We start from the raw sequence: 21,626 nt of genomic DNA, 5'->3' as shown, positions 1-21,626 counted from the left end.
AAATGCACCAACTCGGGTCTGAGCGTTACTGTGATAGATGCCTCAGACACACTCCAATGAATATCCAAGGGAAAGACATTCTAGAGTCAAGGACGCTCAGTGCAGAACACTGACAATCCAGTCCTCTGTCCAAGATTGCATCTACTGAGAGTCGGTGCACAGAATGGGCAGTGCTCACATAATGAGCAACTATTCAATATTTTGTTTTATTTCCATTGTTCAGTATGTGGCTCCAGGCCTTATTTACTACATTATACAAACCCTGCTCATTGGCTTTCCTATGGTGCACATCACTACAGTATCTAAGTGCTTCAAAAACATTGTTATCTTCTCAACACCCCTTTGAGATAAGGGGGGAGGGGTATTATCATCTCCATTTTTACAGATGGGAAACTGAGAAACCCTGAGATTAAGGTCAAGTACCCCAACTTTGCATGCCTAATTTGAGACACCTGGATCTGATTTTTCAGAGCACTTAGCATTATACAGTATTTCTATGTTCAAAGTACAGCTCCCATTGACTTCAGCTGCAGATGTAAATGCTTTACTTCTGAAAATCAGGTCCCAGTCTCAAATCAGGCACCCGAAAAATGAGGAACATACCATTAGTGACTACAGCTGAAAAGTTTGATATAAGTGACTTGTCTAGCATCACATAGGAACTCTGTGTCAGGGACAGAATCCAATTCTCTAGAGCAACATTCAATTGCCTTAATCATAAGACTGTCCTTTCTCTTCCTGCAATCCCCTGCCTCATTCACTACGCACCTTCCAACTCCTGCAACAAAGGAGGCAGGGGTCCTACAGAAAACAGCCTCCTTTACTACAGAACCATGACTCATTCCAGAGGACGCCCATCCTGGGCTATAAGGATGGTGTCCCGTGGAAAAAATAGTACATGACCATGTAATTAAAGACTGTATTGTAATGTATCCTCATAACAGGACTGAATTAAGATTGCATGGGCAACCATATTTCAGCGTTTCCTAGCTTCTGAATGCTTGACTTTGCAACCTTAATAATGATCTTTTAACATAGGGTTTTCTGGGGTAAGATATCCTAGGTTCTTAAAACAACCAAGTGAAAAAAAGAGAATTTCCGTCACGTGGCATCATATTGACACTGATGTGAGTCATCAACACGGATAGACACTTTGCCAGGGGGTTTCTCAGTCTTCTTGCTGACATCAGAGGAATGGTAAGACTCAAGAATCTTGAGTTCTATTCCAGGATCTCAAGGGGGCTGTGCTCTTTTACCCTTTCCCCCCAAAGTTTGACCCCTTCTGCACCATCCCTGTCCCAGTTCTGTCTCCTCCCCACCCAGCTTCTTACCCAGTTCTATTCTTGTGGGCTTCCAGTCTCCACAGGTTTCTCATCCCTGTCCCAGTCTCCTTGCCCAACCATTTCCAGTTCCACTACAACTCCCCCAGCTCCTTCTCCCACCTCTTTGCCCAGTTAGTCCCATTTCCCCCCTTTCATTTCCTTGTCTGTACTGTCTCTCCCAGCTTCCAGTCACTCCCTACCGCACCCACATTCCTTGTCCCACTGGCTCCCAGCTTCCCTCCCCGGGCTCCTCCTCCAGTCTCAGCATCAGGCTCCCTTGGCTCCATGTCCCAGTCTCTTTGCCCAGCCAATCCCTGTTCTTTTCCCGCACCCAGCCAACCTCAATTTTGCCACTCTCCCATCCCATAGTTTTCCTTTCCCTTACATCCTCCCCAGCCAGCCTCCAGTATCCCACCCTCCCCTCAGAATCCTTGTCCCAATCTACTCCCCTACCCTTCCTCCAAGGTCTAGCTCTTGTCACCCTCTGCTTTTGAATCAGGTTGCTTCCATGGTGCCTGGGCCCAGTAGGAGAGTCACTGAGAGCACAGGAGAGACAGTCTTGCTGCTCTCAGTACCAATGCCTGGATCCAGCCTGGTTCACAGCAGCCCAGAGTAGCAATTGCAGAGAAAATCCTGCTCCGCCCCAGATAGGAGCATGCTCAGTACAGACGGAATGTATGGGGAATTTAGCTGCCAAGTTTTAGCAAGTCTCCCAAGCACGTGCAATCTGCAGTGTTTGGCCAAATGTGGGCAGATTTTCACAGGCCTGGCAAAAGGGATATCCTTCAAAAGCCACTCATCTGTCAAATTTCAAGTTCCTGCTCTAAAGTAGGGGGCTGGCTGAACGTCTCAAAGACGAGGTCACCACCATTTTTATCACGCGTAAAACTACATATTTTCCCCGAGCCTCATTCTCAGAAATAGTGGAATCATTTTGGCTGAAATTTATGAAAAACATTTAGCCTGAGGCAGACACCCAATATATAAAGTTTCACACAAACAGTTAAAGTATGGCAAAGTTTTAAGCAATGAAAACAGGGTCTTATAATGGGAAATGTTAGGCAAATTTAATAATAGGCTGTGCTACCAACCTCACCTATAACAACTCTTTTAGGTCCTTTCAATCTACTCAGTGAGACTGTTTCTTGAGCTGCAACATCCAACGAAAATACCATCAACGTCCTGTCAACAGCTTGGGGCTTGAAAAAAGGAAACAAAATCTAGTTTCCCACCCACCTTTGCTTATATGTTGTGCTGATTTCCATTTCCATCGCTCCAAAGTGTTTATGTCCCAGGTTCCTGTGAGCGACCGCTCTTCCACCAACTCCACTGTTCCCAACCCTTTCAGCAGAGACTATATAAAAACAAACCCAAGATATCCAATTACTGTTACTTAAGGGAATGCCTACTGCAGCTCTCATCTGCTCAGTGAGCAGCTGGGCAAGGGTAGAATTTTGATCTGTAATCTCAAAAGATTTAACACTCTCAGCAATTACTATCAGAGCTGTGTATACTTTAAAACCACTACAGATGATTCAGCACAAATGGATCCCCCCTTTTTAAGTCACCAGAGCACTTATTAGATAGACTCCTTGTTGTTCTTATTAGATACTGTGTTCTTGACACTGAGGAGGGCAGCCTCCTCTTTTGGTTCAACTGCCACATCCCCAGTCAAGCAGAAATCCCATGTCAGGTGTTATATCTTCCCTTGTGTTCCCCAGCCAGGATTTGTGCTGTCACAATCACAATCTCCTATTGAAAAATAAAATAAAAAAAATATCGCTGCCCAAACAATCAAAAGGGGAAACTGTCTACAGGAGACACAGTCAAAGTGATCAGACACATATTGCTGTCAAATACACAAAAAACAACTGAGAAAAAAAGAGAAAAAAATAACGTTTATCTTCTCTAAACTTTTCACATTTCAGTAATCTCAGGTGTTACTTGTAACATTAAACACAAAGAAATCACAGATGGGTGTCTATAACATTCAAGTTATCACAGCAAATATTACATTAATATCTACACAATAGGCCCAATCCTACAGATGCTTGTGCACATTATTCTACTGTCAATGTGATGGCTGTTCAGCTCAGGTAAAGGCTAAGGCTGCGAATCATTCACAGAGGTCACAGCTTCCGTGACTTTCCGTGACCTCCGTGAATTTTGCGGCGCTGGTGCGGCTAACCCCAGGACCACCCCAGCAGCTGGGGAAGCCCAGGGCAGCCACACCGGCCGCTGCTCTGGCAGCCCCAGGCAGCTGGTTCCCAGTGCTGCCCTAGAGCAGCAGTCCGGGTCCAGTGGTAGTGGGGCCCCGGGTTGCCCCCTGCCCAGACCAGCGGCAGCCACGTCTGGACCAACAGTGGCAGGGTTGCAGGCCGCCTCACTGCCCGGACCAGCAGCGGCAGTGGGGCCATGGATCGCTCCCCACCCCAGCAATGGCAGGAGGCCCCAGGCCGCCCCCCAGCTGCAGCAGGGCCCCAGGTTGTCCCCTCCAGAAGAGGCGTCGTCCTGCGCTACCTTCCCACCCCAGGAGCAGTCTTCAGGAGCGCCCCCCTCCCAGCAGGTAAGATTTAGTCACAGGTATTTTAGTGGACAGGTCTCGGAGCAGTGACTTTTTGTTTATTGCCCATGACCTGTCCATGACTTTTATTAAAAATACCCACGACTAAAAACGTAGCCTTAGTAATGGCTATTGTGGTGAAGGGTAGGGGAAAAAATGAACTCTAACCTCAGCCAGAGGCAGAGTTTTGCCAGTAGTCTCAGTAGCAGCATTACTGGGTCCATTTTTTGAATAGTTTCCAATTAAAGGAAGAGGAAGGTTATGTTTTTTGTAACAAGATTCCTCTTCAGCAGTCAAAGATAGGCTGAGGGTTTATCTACGTGGTGGGGTAATGTGTTCTACAGAGGGTGATTTCTAAAGCCTGCTAATGTGATGCACGGTATCTGGTCTGTGTATTACAGGTTCTCTATTGCACTTTCACATAGTGCAATTTGAAAAAGTTCTACATTAAAGCACACTTCAGTGCACACCAGAAAGTTCGACATGGGCCAATTAATGCACAACACATTAGTGCATTTAGAAATCACACTTCAGTAGAGTGCATTACCCCACTTTGTAGACAACCCCTAAGCGGTGCTTTAGCAGGAGTGATTAATTTTACTTTTAGATTCACTGTTGCAGGCTGTGATAGCACAGGATCCTCTCCCACTTCATACATATGCCTGATTCTTAGAAGTACACGTCTGAAGTCTGCATCCTCTTGCTTTCGTATACCTAAAAAACCAAAACGGGTTTTATTATTTAATGCTAAAAACTCAAGGTTTCTGTTGGAAGTTACTCACCTCAGATCTCTTGTCTTAAACTAAGATTTCAGGAAGAGATTTTCAAAGGTACAAAATACAGGGGAATGTCCAACTCGCATTGACTTATGTACATCAGTAGAATCTGAAGGCCTTAATCCAGCCCAAGCCCCATTGTGTAGATGCTGCACAGACATCTAGTAAGAGACAGACTCTACCTCAAAGATCTCAGGGGGATATTTTCAAAGGGAGTTGGGTGCTTAAATGACCCTTATACTCGTTGAGGCAGGGTCTGTCTTTATTATACGTCTGCGCAGCACAGAGGCTTCTGACCTAGTTCAGGTGCTACTGTAATACAGATAATTAATAACAATAGTCACAAAATAAAGGAGGTAGAGAAAAATAGCCTTTGTAAGTGTTACACACTGAGTAATCTCCAGCTACAAATGACTGACTGCTAAAAAAGAGAACCTACCTTTGTAAATATTCTGTAGCTGCTCAGTGTGGTTGGAGCTGTATGTCCACCCAGGAATGCTTAGAGTCTGGAGATGTAGGTTAGCTGGGAGGGTTACAGGATCTCTCTGAACAGAATGACGTTCTCGATGCAGCTTTGGTTTGTCTGAATGTGAAATTTTAAAAAAAGCTATCGTGTAATATGGTTATGTCAAGAAAGAGGACCCTGGCCAGTGGCACCACACTGCTTTTGGAGGGGAAGAGTGTGCCCTCCCCCTGTCTGAACTAGACCAGGAGTGGGTGAGGCACTCTCTCTTCAGATGTTCTGAAGTACTAAGCTGAAAGCAGCATGACTTGAACTGGCTGAAAAGTATATTAGTGCCCAGTAAAGCACGCTTCATCAAGCCTGGCTGCTGCTATTCTACTACACGTCTTTTTTATTTGAAAGATGTTTTAAACTTGGACTCAAAAGTTCTCTCAGTTAGCTACTGTGGCCAAGATTTTCAGCCAATGGACGCCTATAGTTAGGGTCCTAAATCTACAGAGCCAGGCACATGAAAAGTAGCCCCATTTTCAAAGGTGCTGATCATCCAGCACCTCCTCTTAATGAGAAATCGTGGGTGCTCACCTTGGAAAAGGCAGGCCAGCTGTTTAGGCACCTAAATATAGACTTAGGAGTCTGACTTTAGGCAAAACAAAGGAACAATTCTTAGTTTTAAAAAAAGGTAAGTAGAACAGTTACCTGTTAGCTCTCCATACATAACAACTGGTCTGTGTTCTAAAGCCAGAGCACTTGACTGATACAGAACATCAGCGGCCGGCTTAGTTCCTAAAATGAGCCAGAACATTGGCCGAATCACTGAGGTGTCATTCAAAGTGAGATTGTAATTCAGGTCCCACTCAAGGTTATTCCACAGTCTCCTATGAAGCATCACCTGCATGATGAAGATAAATGCCAGAACGGTCATCAGCCATCATGCTTTATTCAGATCACAGGGAGCCATGAAATTACTGTTTTATTGTAAAAACATATTCATTCATTACCTCCACTTGCCCATTTCCTTGACTTGAGACACCATGAGATCTTTCTGCAAGCAGAATCAGCCTCATGTTGTCATCCTCAATGTAGGCAGTCTGGACCATAGGATAATAGTTCTGAAGACACACAATAAATCAAATGACAAAAACATTAAGTTTGTGCAACATAATGGAGCATGAACAGCATACACACTTGATTTTGGATTACAGCTTTATACCTACCCGAGCCACGCTATTATTCACAAAGGCCTTGTATGGTCTCTTCTGCATCTGATAGCCATTGTTGTCAGTGTGAAGTGTCTGCTTAGTGTTTAAATTTGTGCTTGTTCTGAAGATTGCCTCACGATTTAGTTCCAAAGGTCCAACCCTGTATTCTTGCTCTATCCTGTGGCAAAGCAGCTTATCATCATAACCTCCTGGTACACTGTAGATTCTTGAATATGCCACATACATGTAATCCTGAGCGGTTATATTGCTACAAAACAAGAGGGTAAATAATGTGAAATTTAGCAAGTTAAACTAATATTTGATTAGTTATATCAGGTCAGTTTGTATTATTAATAAACCTGCAGTATTTTGTCTGGATTTCATCTGCTTTGTGTAACTAGTGAAATGATTTTTAGCTTTTCAAATTTCAGAGATCCAGTTTGTATAAAGGGAAGTTCTACAGTATTCCTTGGTGTCCCAGGTGCTGTGTGTGTGTGGGGGGGGGGGCATTCATTTTACATCATGTTCTTATTTTAGATTGTTTAAAATTAAAGCTATTTTTCTGTCATTTCTCCTTAATACACTCTTAAGTGGAAGGATGTGACTATGAGAGTGAAAACAAGATAATAAGTATAGACTACAGTAGACACTTCTATTACTATAGAGCAAAAAAAATAATAATTCTTTACATACAAAATGAATATTATTCAAATGGAAAGTCTATCTAGAACATATTTACTTTCCAGTTGAATTCCTACACAGACAAGTATTGTAAATAGCAATTTAAACAATATGTTTACATTCGGAGAAAATATAAATAAACCTGAGTTGAGTTTTCCCATATAAAGAACATGAATTTTCATATACAAATTCCATTTTATATCTTCTATGTGTACAGTAATTCCAAATCTTTCTTGACATAACCATCCTTGTGCATTGCAATTTCACTTCAAGTAACAGAAAACTTCAATAAAACCATCATCAGCTAATAAAAAAATTAAAAGGTAGTTGACTGTAAATACTCTTAAATAGAGGAAAAAGTAGCTAGTTCTTCAGAGTTCAAAGAAAAGAGATCCGAATGCCTCATTGTTGGGGATTCAGTTCCCTCTTTTGTCTTTAATTAGCTCTTTTACCAATGTGCAGATAGCAGTTTGTACTCTAATTAGAGACCCGTCGAAATTCAACCAAAATAGAAGATTCATGATCTCAGCAGACTTGAATCTTGTTTTTGAATTGCACGGACGCTCCATGTTAAAAAAAACCCAACCAACCCACAACTGAACACACATTTCTAACTTTCCTCACCTCAACAACAAAACCCACAGTTGCACCATTAAACTAGGTACTTAACCAATGTCTTCTTCACCAGTCACATGTTAAACGGAATCCACTAAGAGCTGTACAACACACATATGTCACTGTTTAGAGATGAGTGTACAGCAGCGGCCACCAACCGGTCGATTGCGATCGACTGGTCGATCCTAGAGAATCTCTCAGTCGATCGCAATCTCCAATGGTAGTGGGGCTGCCACTAACGCAAACTCCCTGATTACCTCCTGGAAGCAGCCAGTGCAGTCGTGGGGCGACAGGGGTCTCCCTCTGCCTGCTGCTTCTGCCTGCAAGCACTGCCCCTGTAGCTCTCATTGGCCAGGAATGGGAAACTGTGGCCAATGGGAGCTACAGGGGCAGTGCTTGCAGAGAGGGGCAGCATCTGGAGCCACATGTGCCCCCCCAGGGACGCACTGGCCCCTTCTGGGAGTGGTTTGGGGCTGGAGTAGGCAGAGAGCTGCCTTAGCCTTGCTGCGTCTGCCGCTGACCAAGAGCTGCCAGAGGTAAGTGCTGCCCGGCGAGAGGCCGCACCCCAACCCCTAGCCCCATCCTGGAGCCAGCACCCCATACACCCTCCTGCACCCTGAACCCCCTCCTGCACCCCAACCCCCAGCATGAGCCCCCTCCTGGAGCCAGCACCCCGTACCCGATCCTGCACCCCAACCCCCAGCATGAGTCCCCACCTGGAGCCAGCACCCCAAACCCCTGCTCCGGGCCTGACCCCCTCTTCCAGAGGCCAGCACCTGTACCCCCTCGTGCACCCCAACACTCTGCCCCTGTCTGGAGCCCTCTCCTGCACCCAACTTCCTCCCTGAGCCCGCAGCCCCTCCCGCACTCCAATTCCCAGTCCCAGCCAGGAGCCCCCTCCTGCACCCAAACTCCCTCCTAGAGCTTGCACCCCTCACTCCCTCTTGCACCCCAACCCCCTGCCCCAGGCTCAGCCCAGAGTCCCCTCCCACACTGCGAACCCCTCAGCCCCAGCCCAGAGCCCTCACCCCCTCCCAAACCCCTACCTCAGCCCGGTGAATGTGAGTGAGGGTAGGGGAGTGCGATGGAGAGAAAGGGGGGATGAGTGAACAGGGCAGGGCTTTGGGGAAGAGGCGGGGCCCTCGGGGAAGAGAGAGGGTAGATCCTGGGTTGCCCTTAGATTCAAAAAGTGATCTTTGGTGTAAAAAGGTTGGAGACCACTGCTGTACAGGATTACTCCCACATGTGTAAAGAGGATGAAAAATTCAAGTGAGGTTCAATCACACCCAAGTACCTTTACCTGTAAAAATATTGCCTGATCTCTCTCACTAGGTTTCCAGAAACAACTTCTAGTCCCACTGCTTTTGATTCTTCAACAGCTGATCCATTTGGGGTAAATAAGTAGTTATCTGAAACGGGCCCCTTCCTCACATCTCCATTCACATGATATTCAAGAAACTCCTGAGTTACTTCAACAGTCTGGTTAGTCTTCCTGTAAATTCATAAAGGGGAAAATGTATTATACAGATATACACAGTGTAAGTATTATCTGCAACGCTTAATTGCAAGGGGAATGAGGATGGGAATCTTAGAAAATATCTGTTTCTTTAGCTAAAATGAATAATTAATAATTAAGGGGGCACCTGGGCAGACATGGGTGCTCCTGGCCAGTCTCAGTGAGGTCAGTTGGGGGCACTTGGACAAAAATGGGAATGACTCCAGGTCATTCTCTTCTTAAATTTCATCTAATGGAGATTCAGTCCTGCCTGGAACATCATGCCAGCTGGAGGCTTCTGCCTCAGGCTGCTCTCCCAGTCGGCAGCACCGTGCGGTCGCACCTACCCCAGCCTACCCCTTGCTCCCATGGCTCATGAAGCCTGGACAGCAGTAAGGAGCAGTTCAACTATAGGCTGAGAAAGTGCAGAATGGTGGTAGAATGTGTCTTTGGACGTTTAAATGCTCACTGGCGCAGTTTACTGACTCAGTTAGACCTCAGCAAAACCAATAATCCCATTGTTATTACTGCTTGCTGTGTGCTCCATATCTGTGAGAGTAAGGGGGAGACGTTTATGGGAGGTTCAGGCAAATCGCCTGGCCGCTGATTACATGCAGCCAGACACTAGGGTGGTTAGAAAGCACAGAAGTGCGTGTTGTGCATCGGAGAAGCTTTGAAAACCAGTTTCATGACTGGCCAGGCTACGGTGTGAAAGTTCTGTTTATTTCTCCTTAATGAAAACCCACCCCCTTGGTTCACTCTACTTCCCTGTAAGCCAACCGCCCTCCCCTCCCCCCCCTTTGATCTCTGCTTGCAGAGGCAATAAAGTCATTGTTGTTTCAAATTCATGCATTCTTTATTAATTCATCACACATATGGGGGGATAGCTGGAAGGTAGCCCGGGAGGGGTGGAGGAGGGCGGAAGCACAGGGGTGGGGTAGTTGTTGGGGCACCCCCTAGAATGGCATGCAGCTCATCATAGAAGTGGCATGTCTGGGGCTCTGACCCGAAGTGGCCGTTTGCCTCTCTGGTTCTTTGGTAGGCTTCACACCGCACTGCTGCGGGTCCCTGTTATAACCTCTGTCCTTCATGCCCTTGGAAAGTTTTTCAAATATTCCGGCATTTCGTCTTTTGGAACGGAGTTCGGATAGCACGGATTCATCTCCCCATACAGCAATCAGATCTAGTACTTCCTGTTCGGTCCATGCTGGAGCTCTTTTGCGATTCTGGGACTGCATGGTCACCTGTGCTGATCAGCTCGCCATGCTGGCCAAACAGGAAATGAAATTCAAAAGTTTGCGGGGCTTTTCCTGTCTACCTGGCCAGTGCATCTGAGTTGAGAGTGCTGTCCAGAGCGGTCACAATGAGCACTCTGGGATAGCTCCCAGAGGCCAATACCATCAAATTGCATCTACACTACCCTAAATTCGACCCAGCAGGGTCGATTTCAGCGCTAATCTCCTCGGTGGGGAGGAGTACAGAAATCGATTTTAAGAGCCCTTTAAGACGACAAAAATGGCTTTGTTGTGTGGACGGGTGCAGGGTTAAATCGATCTAACACTGCTAAATTCGACCTAAATTCGTAGTGTTGACCAGGGCTTAGTGATTATGAAGCTCTATGTCAGTGTTAACATTATTAATGGACCATTTGTGTGTAAAGCATTAATTTCCCACAAAACCATTAGCAGTTCTGCCACAGTCATTGACTCAGACATAGCAGGAATGAAGACTCCACGCAGTAAGTTAGCTCAACTGGAGGCTGACACTTTATTGAAGTTTTAAACCACCTCAAACACTAACTATCTGCAAAATGGTCCAGTGTGGACATCCAGCTAAATACCATGGGGGGCGGGGGAGGGGGGAAGAAACAGGGCCACAGGGGACGACTACCTTTCCCCGCCATTTCAAAACAAGCCTTATGGTATTAAACACCCTTGCTGATACCCCTACCACCCTTTCCTCGTATGAGGGTTTATACAGGGATGGTGTGCCCCATCAGACACAAACTATCATACATCAGCAGGGGGTGGAGAAAAGTTATAGAGAGGGACAGGGGAGAAGAAGAGCCTTCAGATATAGTGTTTATTTATGGATTCCTCAAGCTTTTCTCATGCCAAGGGACCTGCCAAAACTTCAACAGTGAACTGTAACATTTCAATATCACACACCACAATAACAGGCCTGAGCCACACAAATGCAGATCTGGATTCACAGTTTCTATCCTCCAAATTATTAAGGTTGGTGTTTGAATCCAGATTTTTATTTTATCTCCATTCTAGAGAGAGGGCCCAATTTTAAAATGTGGACATGGAATCTGATCTCTCTCATTGTTCAGATCCAGAGCTTTGGTTCAGGCCCATCTCTAATAATAATATAATGCTTATCACTTTCCATCTTCAAAGTGCTGTACAAACATTAACTAGTAACCAGTTAATCCTCCAAATACCCCTGTGAGGGGAATGATTCTAAGAAAAAACACCTCTGGGAATGAGATCCAAGATCGTTAGTAAGATGCATGTGCTGCCTTGAAAACTATAGGCTTGATCCATCTGCTGGTGTAAATCAGCGTAACTCCACTGAAGTCAAAGGAGCTATGGCAATTTACACCATATGAGGATCCAGACCTGTAAACCGACAGATGTATTCAGTTAGCTTGCACTCGGTCAGTTTTTTTGGGTTTATTTCCTTTTATTTATGCTTAAATAAAAAGGAATGTCAGGTTCACTTTAAGAAGTTCTCTATGTTCCCATCCTAGAGCTAGCAGTTTTAGAGAACACAGTAGGAATTACTGATGGGGGGGAAGAGCACTTGGCTATTGTTACATCATGAGAGATCATATAAATTCACTGTAGATTCATATTGTATCTGTAACAGGATGTACTGGTGTAAGAGGAAAGGGGGCCAGAAGACCCCATTTCCAGGGTATTGGAATAAACAAAGACCCAGAAAATGACCTGGTAGCAGAAGTGAGGAAGCAGGACTGGGGTACTGGGAGTTGGATGAGAGGGGAAAACCCCCAGGAAACTGTTCCTTTAAGGGCCCAGGATCAGGAGCTCTCTAGTGTTGGGTGGGGCAGGTTTCCCCTCTCTCCTAGCAATCAGGAGGACCATTCTGGAGGAGGGCAGTATATAGACTGCCTTCTCTCCCAGAACAGGGGAGACACTAAAGAAGAAGGAAGCCAGGGCCAGAGGGCTGAGCTCCGGACAGAAAGGGTTGGCACTGATGGCTTTGGGTGGTGCAAACTGGCAGAGGAAGAGCTCTCAGCATGGCAGAAGAACTGGAGCTAAGTATGAACTGCTGAATTGTGTTTATGGACTTCATGTTGGGGGCTCACTGGAAATTATTTTGAGATTAAGGACTCTGAGGACTGCATGAACTTTATCTGAGGTTAAACCAGCCCTGGGAAGGGGTGCTGTGAACCACATCAGAGAGTGTGTGGAGTGTTTAAGGGTCCATCAGAAAGGGCTAATGAGAAGGGTGCCTGCAAAGCCATAAGGGGCGACCTGGGCACCCTGTTATAGTATCTATTAAATAGAATCAATCTCCTAAAGTTAGTACATTATAAAATCTAAGTTAGTTAACCATAATATTTTGGGGAAGTTCTATGGCCTATGCTATTCAGGAGGTCAGACTAGATGATCACAGTGATTCCTTCTGGCCTTGGATTTATGAATCAATGAATATTACCCTGACTACACAGATTCAATCCCACAGGGGAAAAAAGCATGATCTAGGAATAAGACCATTCATTTGCTCGCTTCACAAAATGAGCAGAAGGGAGAAGTTGTCAAGTCCTCTGATTGTAAAGCACTCTTGTTAGTCGTTAATTCTCAGAGCATAATATGTGATCAAGTACCTGGATTTCCTTTTTTAAAAAGGGTTTTGCTTATCCTAAAATGCTGTTTGACTAAAATTAAAAACGATGGTAGCCTCACCTGTCAGTAATGCTGTGCATTAGATTAGTATTTTGGTCCAACATCACTGTGTAGCAGTCGTTGAGCACAGGAATCAGCCGTCTACTCTGACGATCAGCATGCTTTATGACTTTTCGTCCATATTTAACTGATCTCGCAATGAATGCAGATTCCTTGTCAGCTGATAACTTAACACTGTATCTTTGGTAACTGAGACCACTTAGTGTGACAAGAATATACAAATCGTAGGTCGAGGGGGATTCTGCTGACCTTTGGATCTGCAAGTTGAGAGAGAGAATGATACTGTATTTCAGACAGAGCTAATGGGTAGATATGTCTAATGTGCATATCTGTAAAGTCTCACCTGGTATTTTCACAGGAGAATTTCCAAACATGTCCACCTTTAAAATTTAGAATTATAATGTTCTTTTGTTCTGTTTTGATAAGGGGGGAGTTATTTAGCAACCTCAATTTAAGATTCACAGTTTTGTTTGGGAATTAATATTAGTGTCAAACTATGAGATTAGATAATATTTTAACCAACTCCTTGCCAACATGAAACCAAAGCTATTGATTTAAATCAAATCCATCTTAAAATACCAGTGAAATTGAAAAAAACAAAAAACAAACAAACCTCCCTTGAAACTAACAAAAAAAGATGAACGACAGAAAAATGATTGGAACATCTGGGGGGTTCCCTCAGAGGCTGCCTACACACTTCAAAATTGTGTTTTAAATCACTGTTTCCTAAACAGTGGATCCCAACCTACCAATGGTCATGGAAAGGTTCTGGATCGGTCGCCATACCTAGGGCTGGATTAACCTATCACTGGGCCCTGGCCTAGACAAACATACAATTCTTCCAGCCTGGGTGGGTGAAGAGCAAGCCTGCTGCACATTCATTCTTCAGTAATGGCTCCTGTCCTGCGGGTCTGGGCCTGCTTGCCCGCTCTGAACATTGTGACCTGGCACCCAGGGTTGCAATGCCAAGCAGGTTTAGTCCAACTGCTCCTCTGTCATGGCAGAGAGGAGGCAGGGACAAACCTGATTGGTGCTGTGAACCCGCGTGCCAGGTTGCAATGCCACTCACTGAAATTTGACCTGGACACCCCTCCATCGTAACACAGGGGAACCAGGTCAAACCTGAGTGACGTTTCAAGCTTATTCATCAAGTCGACATGCCTGGAGGAGGGAGCCGGGCCCAGCCCTGCAGGACAGGAACTGCCACTGTGGGAGAGAGAGCCCGCCCCACACTCACCCAATTCCACACACTCCTCCCTTGGGGCCTCTTTTGTTTCCTTAACGTGCCAAATAATTTCAAATCCTTGTAAAATATACAGGATCCTCCCCCTTATCCTTAATATTATACGTTTTGGTGATACTTTCTGTTCTGGGAAAGTAAATTGGACTGAATAACAGATTTATAGGCAGACTGCTTGATTACATGAGCAACACCAATATAATCATGTTGTTGTTTCTAATTTACAGAAGAAGTATCAGGTCTTGCTAAGAAGGTGGAAGAGAAAAAAAAGGAATTGGAAATGACTGTACTGTAATGAGTCAGTTACAAAGAGAAATGCAATATATACATTAACATAACCATGCAGTACCTGTGCCGGTACAGGATGTCCCAATTCATCATACACACTGACTGCTGAGTAGCTCATAGCAACAACGACAAAGGTAGTGATGTTCCATGCCAGGGGATTATAGACAATAATGTATTGTTCAACATTCCTTGTACCTTTTCATGCACACAAAGTAAAAATACAGCTTTAAAATAAGAAACAGTAGTGCACAGTCATTTTTCTTTTAAGGAACATACTCAGGTACAATAGCATCACCATTGTATAAGGTTTCAATCTAAAAAAAATACGTCTCAAAGAGTGCATCATGGTTGCACATTCAGAGCTATATTTATAATACAGCAAAAAGCCAATGCCCCTTTGGTACAGTATATTATTCTTCTGTTTGAACCACACAAAGGCCCAGAATTCAGAGAAACACATTTGATATTAATATTAATTACAACAGATTAGACACTAAGTGATGACAATAAAAAGTTCTCTTCTATTTACAATTATACAGCCTAAATACCAGCAGTGTTATGCAGGAGATTCTATAGGGAAACCTGATTTCAGTAAACCATAAACAATGCACAAGCTGCTGCCCAAAGCACTGTTTTCATTCAACAATAATAAAAAAGTCTCCAAAACAAGCCAGCTTTTTTTTTTTTTTTTTTTTTAAGGAACTCCATAATCTTCCTGGAATAAACAGACTCCTAGAACACATTAATAAATTCTTGCATATCCTGGCAGTAAATCGTAAGGAAAATCTTCCATAAAGTTGACTACTGGATATCCTAGACGCCTTCCTTCAGATAGGAAGATTAGTTAAGGAACTGTCTTCGTCATGCCACATTCTCCTTTGGACACATGTCTGAAGGCAGAATTTGGGGTCCAGTCCTGAAGTGTTTAGTCACACAAAGCTCTGGGTCCCTACTGCATGATCTTTGGTTTTGGGTGCCTGACACCTGGTGGCTCAGCTGCCTTGCTTGAGTTTGCTTGAGGGTTGGTGGGTATCCTTGGTACATGGCCTCTTCCAAACTATGGCTTACAATTAGAGTTGAGCATTCAGTTCCAAATAAAAGAGAGACACACACACATATCCAGAAAAATAATCAGTTCAGGTTTTTGAGCTTTTTAGAATTTTCAGTTAATTGGAGATGAAAAAAAATCAGTTTTGGATCTGTTCTAGACAGGGATTCAAACTGGGGTCTTCCACATCCCAGCTGAGTGTCCTAACTATTGGGCTAAAGGTTATTTTGGGGCGGGTGGGGGGGAGGAAGGAGAGAGAACGGGACAGCAGCACTGGTGGCAGTGCCAGCACCAGCTCCTCCTCTGGCCATTTTGTGAATGGTCAAAATTATGTGTGTCCAACAGTTGCAAGTATTTTAATAGATTCATAGATTCCAAGGCCAGAAGGGACCATTATGATAATTAAGTCTGACCTATGTAACACAAACCACAGAGCTTCCTCAAAATAATTCCTAGAGCATATCATGTAGAAAAACATCCAATCTTGATTTTAAAAAGTGTCAGTGATGGAAAATCTACCATGACTCTTGGTAAACCGTTCCAATATTTAACTAACCCTCCCTGCTAAAAAATTATGCCTTATTTCCTGTGTGAATTTGTCAAGCTTCAATTTCTAGCCACAGGATTGTGTTATTCCGTTTTCTGCTGTATTGAAGAGTCCATATTAAATTTTTGTTCCCCATGTACGTCCTTATATAATATGATCAAGACACCTCTTAACCTTCTCTTTGTTAAGCTAAAAAGATTGAGCTCCTTGAGTCTATCACTGTAAGCCATGTTTTCTAATCCTTTAATCAAGGATTTGGGTTGACCAAAATTGCATTTTTCGTTTAATAAACTATTTTCCCGAAAAACTTTGCCCAGCTCTACTTACAGAGATAACACTTCATCCATGTGGATGTGGATGAAGTGAGCAGGAGAATATGCTACCCTTCATACACCAATCTCGAAAAACAAAACGAATTTAAGACATTACCTCGTTTTCCTGTGTCTTTATTGTAAACATAAGAATAGAGTTTTCCATTCTTCTTGGCATTGTCTGTGTCTAAAATTATGGATGCCATCAGTTTCTTCACATTAACTATTCCATCCATCAAGTGATTCATATACATGTCCTTCACCTTGGGGGATTCTGTCCCTGTTATACCATCATGGTGCTGAACCTTACATTTGAAAGGGATTTAAAAGTTACAATCCACTTGAATCCCAAGTTTAGGTTTGCACTTGAATTACTATGAATAAGTCATCCCCACAAGTGAGATAATTTAATGTAATGCTTTCCTACAACTGTAGTCCCAAATTTGTATTTTGACTATTCCTAAAGAGTAATAAATGAAGCAAGATAGTCAAAGACAAGACACACAGATTTCCATCTCCCTTTGCCTTTCAGTGTGAGATTATTATAAATGCCTGCCTACATAATCAGCGATTGGGTCACAAAAAGTGAAATACATAAGGACAGATTTTTTTTTTCTGGGTCTCAATTTAGCCTTTAATTTTACAGCACACTATGACCTCCACAGTTCATTGCACCCTGTGACTAGGTGCTGCAGCATATAAAGGGTTAACAGGTCCCAACAGGCCACATGGCTGCTGTGGTCAGAGTGTAAAAGGGGAAGCTGGGTCAAAAAGAGGAAGGGGAGTGTCTCTTCTCTTACACTGGTTGAAGCTGGAAAAGCCTCTGAGGCTGTTACCCAGTGTTTTCCCACTAGGTTTGCTTTGTTTTATGACCATTTTGTGAATAATAAAACAAGTCCTGAGGCAAGGGCCTTAATAGGGGTGAGGTTTGGAACTTATTTGCCTTTCTACACTGGTGACGCCTACTACTAGCTCTCTCTCTCTCACACACACACACGTGACAGTACATCACCAAACAACTTGATTTGTGGGCACAATCCGGTCCTTGACTGACTGAATCCTATTAGTTGTGCCCACCAACTAACTGCAGATGCAAATTATGGCCCAATACTTGCATGACAATTATAATTTGTGAATTCATCTTCAAAAGTGACGTTTGGTAACAGTGTATATAATGTTCCTAAGCAAAAACGTGTAAGTTTACCTCAGAGACTGCCCATCTAAGACTGCGGAGCTGCTGTAAGGCCCAGAATTTACAAACAGAACCTGCTGGGTATTTCTGAACATACTGTGTGAAAAACGACTCTCCAGCGTAGAGAAGTGAACTTGCTCTTCGTGCAATTCCTTTTAAAACACTGCGGGAAGTATAAAACCCAGTCCATGCTTGAAATGGTTCTATGAAGAATTTGAGAGACATGACACACAGTAAAGTACTGAACATTTCAGCCTGTGCTTACTCCATTTTTGACTAGTTATACTCCTTGACTATGCACCTTCTTATCTATAAAAAGCAACAGCTGGTAAGGGGAAAATAAGCCAAGCATCATGAGGCACAAGTCACAGCACCCTCTCCCCACCCATTCACCATGGAGCATTAAATAGACACAACCAGGAAGCTACAGTACTTTGTACTACAAACCCAGTAATCTGCTTGCTGATCTGAGGCAATTATCTGAGAAAATAAGCCTCTTCTTACTGAAATTAAGTTCCCATGAAATTGTACAAGCCAAATGCAGCAGCGTCATTGGAGCACATTATATTTTTAATTAATAAGATAAGGGCTTTATGATTGCTAGTTATTATTTGTTATGAACTATCCACATGCCTGACTAAAAAGAGGAGAGAAAACAGAATAAGCTTTAATTTCATTTCCTTGGCTGGAGTGGAATGCGTGATTTGGCAACACCCATTCAAGACGATGTGAGATTGCAAAATGTATCAACAGATGCCCTCACGTGGTCAAAGAGGAGAATTTCAATTATTTGTTTGTGAGGCTAACAACAGAATATGTGGCCGTACAAAGTGCACAGACATTTAAATATATACTGCAATAATCATAGAATCATGGAATATCAGGGGTGGAAGGGACCTCAGGAGATTATATAGTCCAACCTCCTGCTCAAAGCAGGACCAACATCAACTAAATCATCCCAGCCACGGCTTTGTCAAGCTGGGCCTTAAAAACCTCTAAGGAAGAAGATTCCACCACCTCCCTAGGTAACCCATTCCAGTACTTCACTACCCTCCTACTGAAAAAGTTTTTCCAAATATCCAACCTAAACCGCCCCCACTGCAACTTGAGACCACTACTCCTTGTTCATCTATCATCTGGTTACCACTGAGAACAGTCTAGATCCATCCTCTTTGGAACACCCTTTCAGGTAGTTGAAAGCAGCTATCAAATCTCTTCTGCAGACTAAATAATCCCAGTTCCCTCAGCCTCCCCTCATAAGTCATGTGCTCCAGCCCCCTAATAATTTTTGTTGCCCTCCGCTGGAGTCTTTCCAATTTTTCCACATCCTTCTTGTAGTGTGGGGCCCAAAACTGGACACAGTACTCCAGATGAGGCCTCACCAATGCCGAATGATCACGTCCCTCGATCTGCAGGCAATGCTCCTACTTATACAGCCCAAAATGCCGTTAGCCTTCTTGGCAACAAGGGCACACTGTCGACTCATATCCAGCTCCTCATCCACTGTAACCCCTAGGTCCTTTTCTGCAGAACTGCTGCCTAGCCACTCAGTTCCTAGTCTGTAGCAGTGCATGGGATTCTTCCATCCTAAGTGCAGGACTCTTCACTTGTCCTTGTTGAACCTCATCAGATTTCTTTTGGCCCAATCTTCTAATTTGTCTAGGTCCCTCTGTATCCTAACCCTACCCTCCAGTGTATCTACCACTCCTCCCAGTTTAGTGTCATCTGCAAACTTGCTGATGGTGCAGTCCACGCCATCCTCCAGATCATTAATGAAGATACTGAACAAAACCGGCCCCAGGACTGACTCTTGGGGCACTCTGCTTGATACCGGCTGCCAACTAGACATGGAGCCATTGATCACTACCCGTTGAGCCCGACAATCTAGCCGGCTTTCTATCCACCTTATAGTCCATTCATCCAGCCCATACTACTTTAACTTGCTGGCAAGAATACTGTCGGAGATGGTATCAAAAGCTTTGCTAAAGTCAAGGAATAACATGTCCACTGCTTTCCCCTCATCCACAGAGCCAGTTATCTCATCATAGAAGGCAATTAGGTTAGTCAGGCATGACTTGCCCTTGGTGAATCCATGCTGACTCTTCCTGATCACTTTCCTCTCCTCAAAGTGCTTCAAAATTGATTCCTTGAGGACCTGCTCCATGATTTTTCACTTACTGAGGTGAGGCTCATAATGAGGCAGGGTAAGCCCTTTGGGTCACTGTAATGGGGTCTACAAACCCCCTATTGAGCATAAACAGAAGTGGGAGAAGAGCCTCTCCTGTCTACAGGCAAGAAGTTTGACAACACCCCCATGCAGCTGCCAGAGCTGCCAGTCATGGAAGAAGGCACCCACAGCTGCAGCCAATAGAGGCAATGGCCTGTTATAAAGGAGAGAGGCAGAAAGGCCTGGGACAGCAATGGGGCGGCACCCCTGCACCTGGCTGCTTCCACAAACACAGCCCAAAGACTGAAACAGACTGCTAGACTTAATTAGAGGTGCGGGTCCAAGAACTGCCCTGACCAAGGGGAAACTAAGGAGGACCAGTCAGGAGCAGCAGAGACCGCTCAAAAGACCACACCAGGAGCTGGTGACAGGCACAGAGTATGTTTAGATCTCCTAGCACATTGAGGGTGCTACCATAACCCAAATAAGTAACGACAGCCAACTGCAGCATGTAAAGTACATTGAACGTACAGGCAGGTAAAACATGCAAGAGGCGGGACTGTGGTGGTTTGCTCATGGCAAGTACTCACAGTACATTTATCAGTGCATTACCTGAAATGATGCAATCCCTAGATGGAGGTGCGTGAGTCAGGGGATCATTCTGTATAATTAGTCATGGGAAGCAATGATCCCTTTTCATTATTAATTAAAAAAATACGTTAACATCAGAAGTGCCACAGAATATTGGGTAAGCAAATTAAATATAGTCCAGAATACTCATGTGTCTATCCAGAGTGCAAAGGAAAATGATGAAACAGCCATGGCTAAACTTACATCAGAAACAGAAGCAACAAACGGTTACTGCCATGGGTGAATGAAATTTGGCTAGCTTGACCCTTATCCACCAGTAGCCACATCTGCCTCTGAGTTGGAAGAATACTTTCCTGGTGTTTTGTAGGCACCCTGAAGCAAATTCCCAGTATTAGGAACTGAGATGTCAGCCTAACTTCAATACCTTGAAAGATACTGGAAGAAATTAAGCAATCAATTTGTAAGCACCCAGAAAATAATGAGGTTATAAAGAATAGCCAACATGAATGTCTCAAAAACAAATCATGTCAAATAAACCTAATTTCCTTCTTAGACAGGGTTACTGGCCCAGTGGATAGGGGAGAAACAACAGATGTGATATCTCTTGATTTTAGTAAGGCTTTTGACACAGTCCCGTGTGACCGTCTCATAAGCAAACTAGAGAAATGTAGTCTCAATGAAATCACTATAAGTAGGCTTGGAATGATCAGATTTTTACTGTTAAATGTCAGTTTCACTGTACACTCACAAATGACAAAATAAATGTTTCCCTCAATAATAACTGAAATTCACAGATAAGCAAAGAAATAAAAATGCTGCTTGAAAACGTATCAGACTTTGATGTAAGGATATTTCCTTTGTACGTTTTGACATGCGATGTTGAAAATGTGTTTTAACAATTATAAAGCTTCAGTTTTTTTAAATCAATGTCTACTATCATTAAATAATTGTCTGACCTGCCATTTTGTCTGACACTATTCCCATAATTTCTCATAACTGTGAAAATTTAAATTGATAAAAATTGAAAAAAAATACTTAAAAATAAACATTGATATTATCCATTGAAATTATTTTTAAAAACCTCAAATTCCACCAAGCCTAACTATAAACTGGCTGAAGGACCACAGTCAAAGAGTAACTATCCATGGCTCCCTGTTAAATTGGGGGAGCATACCTCGCGGAGTGCTACAATG

The 21,626-nt window shown here is 43.7% G+C and overlaps 1 protein-coding gene across 2 annotated transcripts in view; it reads right to left on the bottom strand.

The window, feature by feature from the left end:
• The window catches only part of MAN2B2 (mannosidase alpha class 2B member 2), a 58,841-nt gene that overhangs the window by 1,303 nt on the left and 35,912 nt on the right, over positions 1–21,626 (bottom strand). For both annotated transcript variants that reach the window (XM_039540602.1, XM_039540601.1), the window contains exons 8-18: positions 17,688–17,878; positions 16,602–16,788; positions 14,639–14,772; positions 13,050–13,306; positions 8,920–9,111; positions 6,339–6,591; positions 6,123–6,233; positions 5,821–6,013; positions 5,101–5,244; positions 4,487–4,599; positions 2,559–2,676 (exon numbers count right to left, since the gene is read on the bottom strand). In XM_039540602.1, the coding sequence (XP_039396536.1) occupies positions 2,559–2,676; positions 4,487–4,599; positions 5,101–5,244; positions 5,821–6,013; positions 6,123–6,233; positions 6,339–6,591; positions 8,920–9,111; positions 13,050–13,306; positions 14,639–14,772; positions 16,602–16,788; positions 17,688–17,878 (1,893 nt within the window). The remainder of the gene's footprint in view (positions 1–2,558; positions 2,677–4,486; positions 4,600–5,100; positions 5,245–5,820; positions 6,014–6,122; positions 6,234–6,338; positions 6,592–8,919; positions 9,112–13,049; positions 13,307–14,638; positions 14,773–16,601; positions 16,789–17,687; positions 17,879–21,626) is intronic.

The sequence above is a fragment of the Mauremys reevesii genome, linkage group 5 (genome assembly GCF_016161935.1).
Source record: "Mauremys reevesii isolate NIE-2019 linkage group 5, ASM1616193v1, whole genome shotgun sequence".
NCBI lineage: Eukaryota > Metazoa > Chordata > Testudines > Geoemydidae > Mauremys > Mauremys reevesii.
The sequence above is the reverse complement of the archived record's forward strand: the minus strand, read 5'-3'. Positions and strand labels throughout refer to the sequence as shown.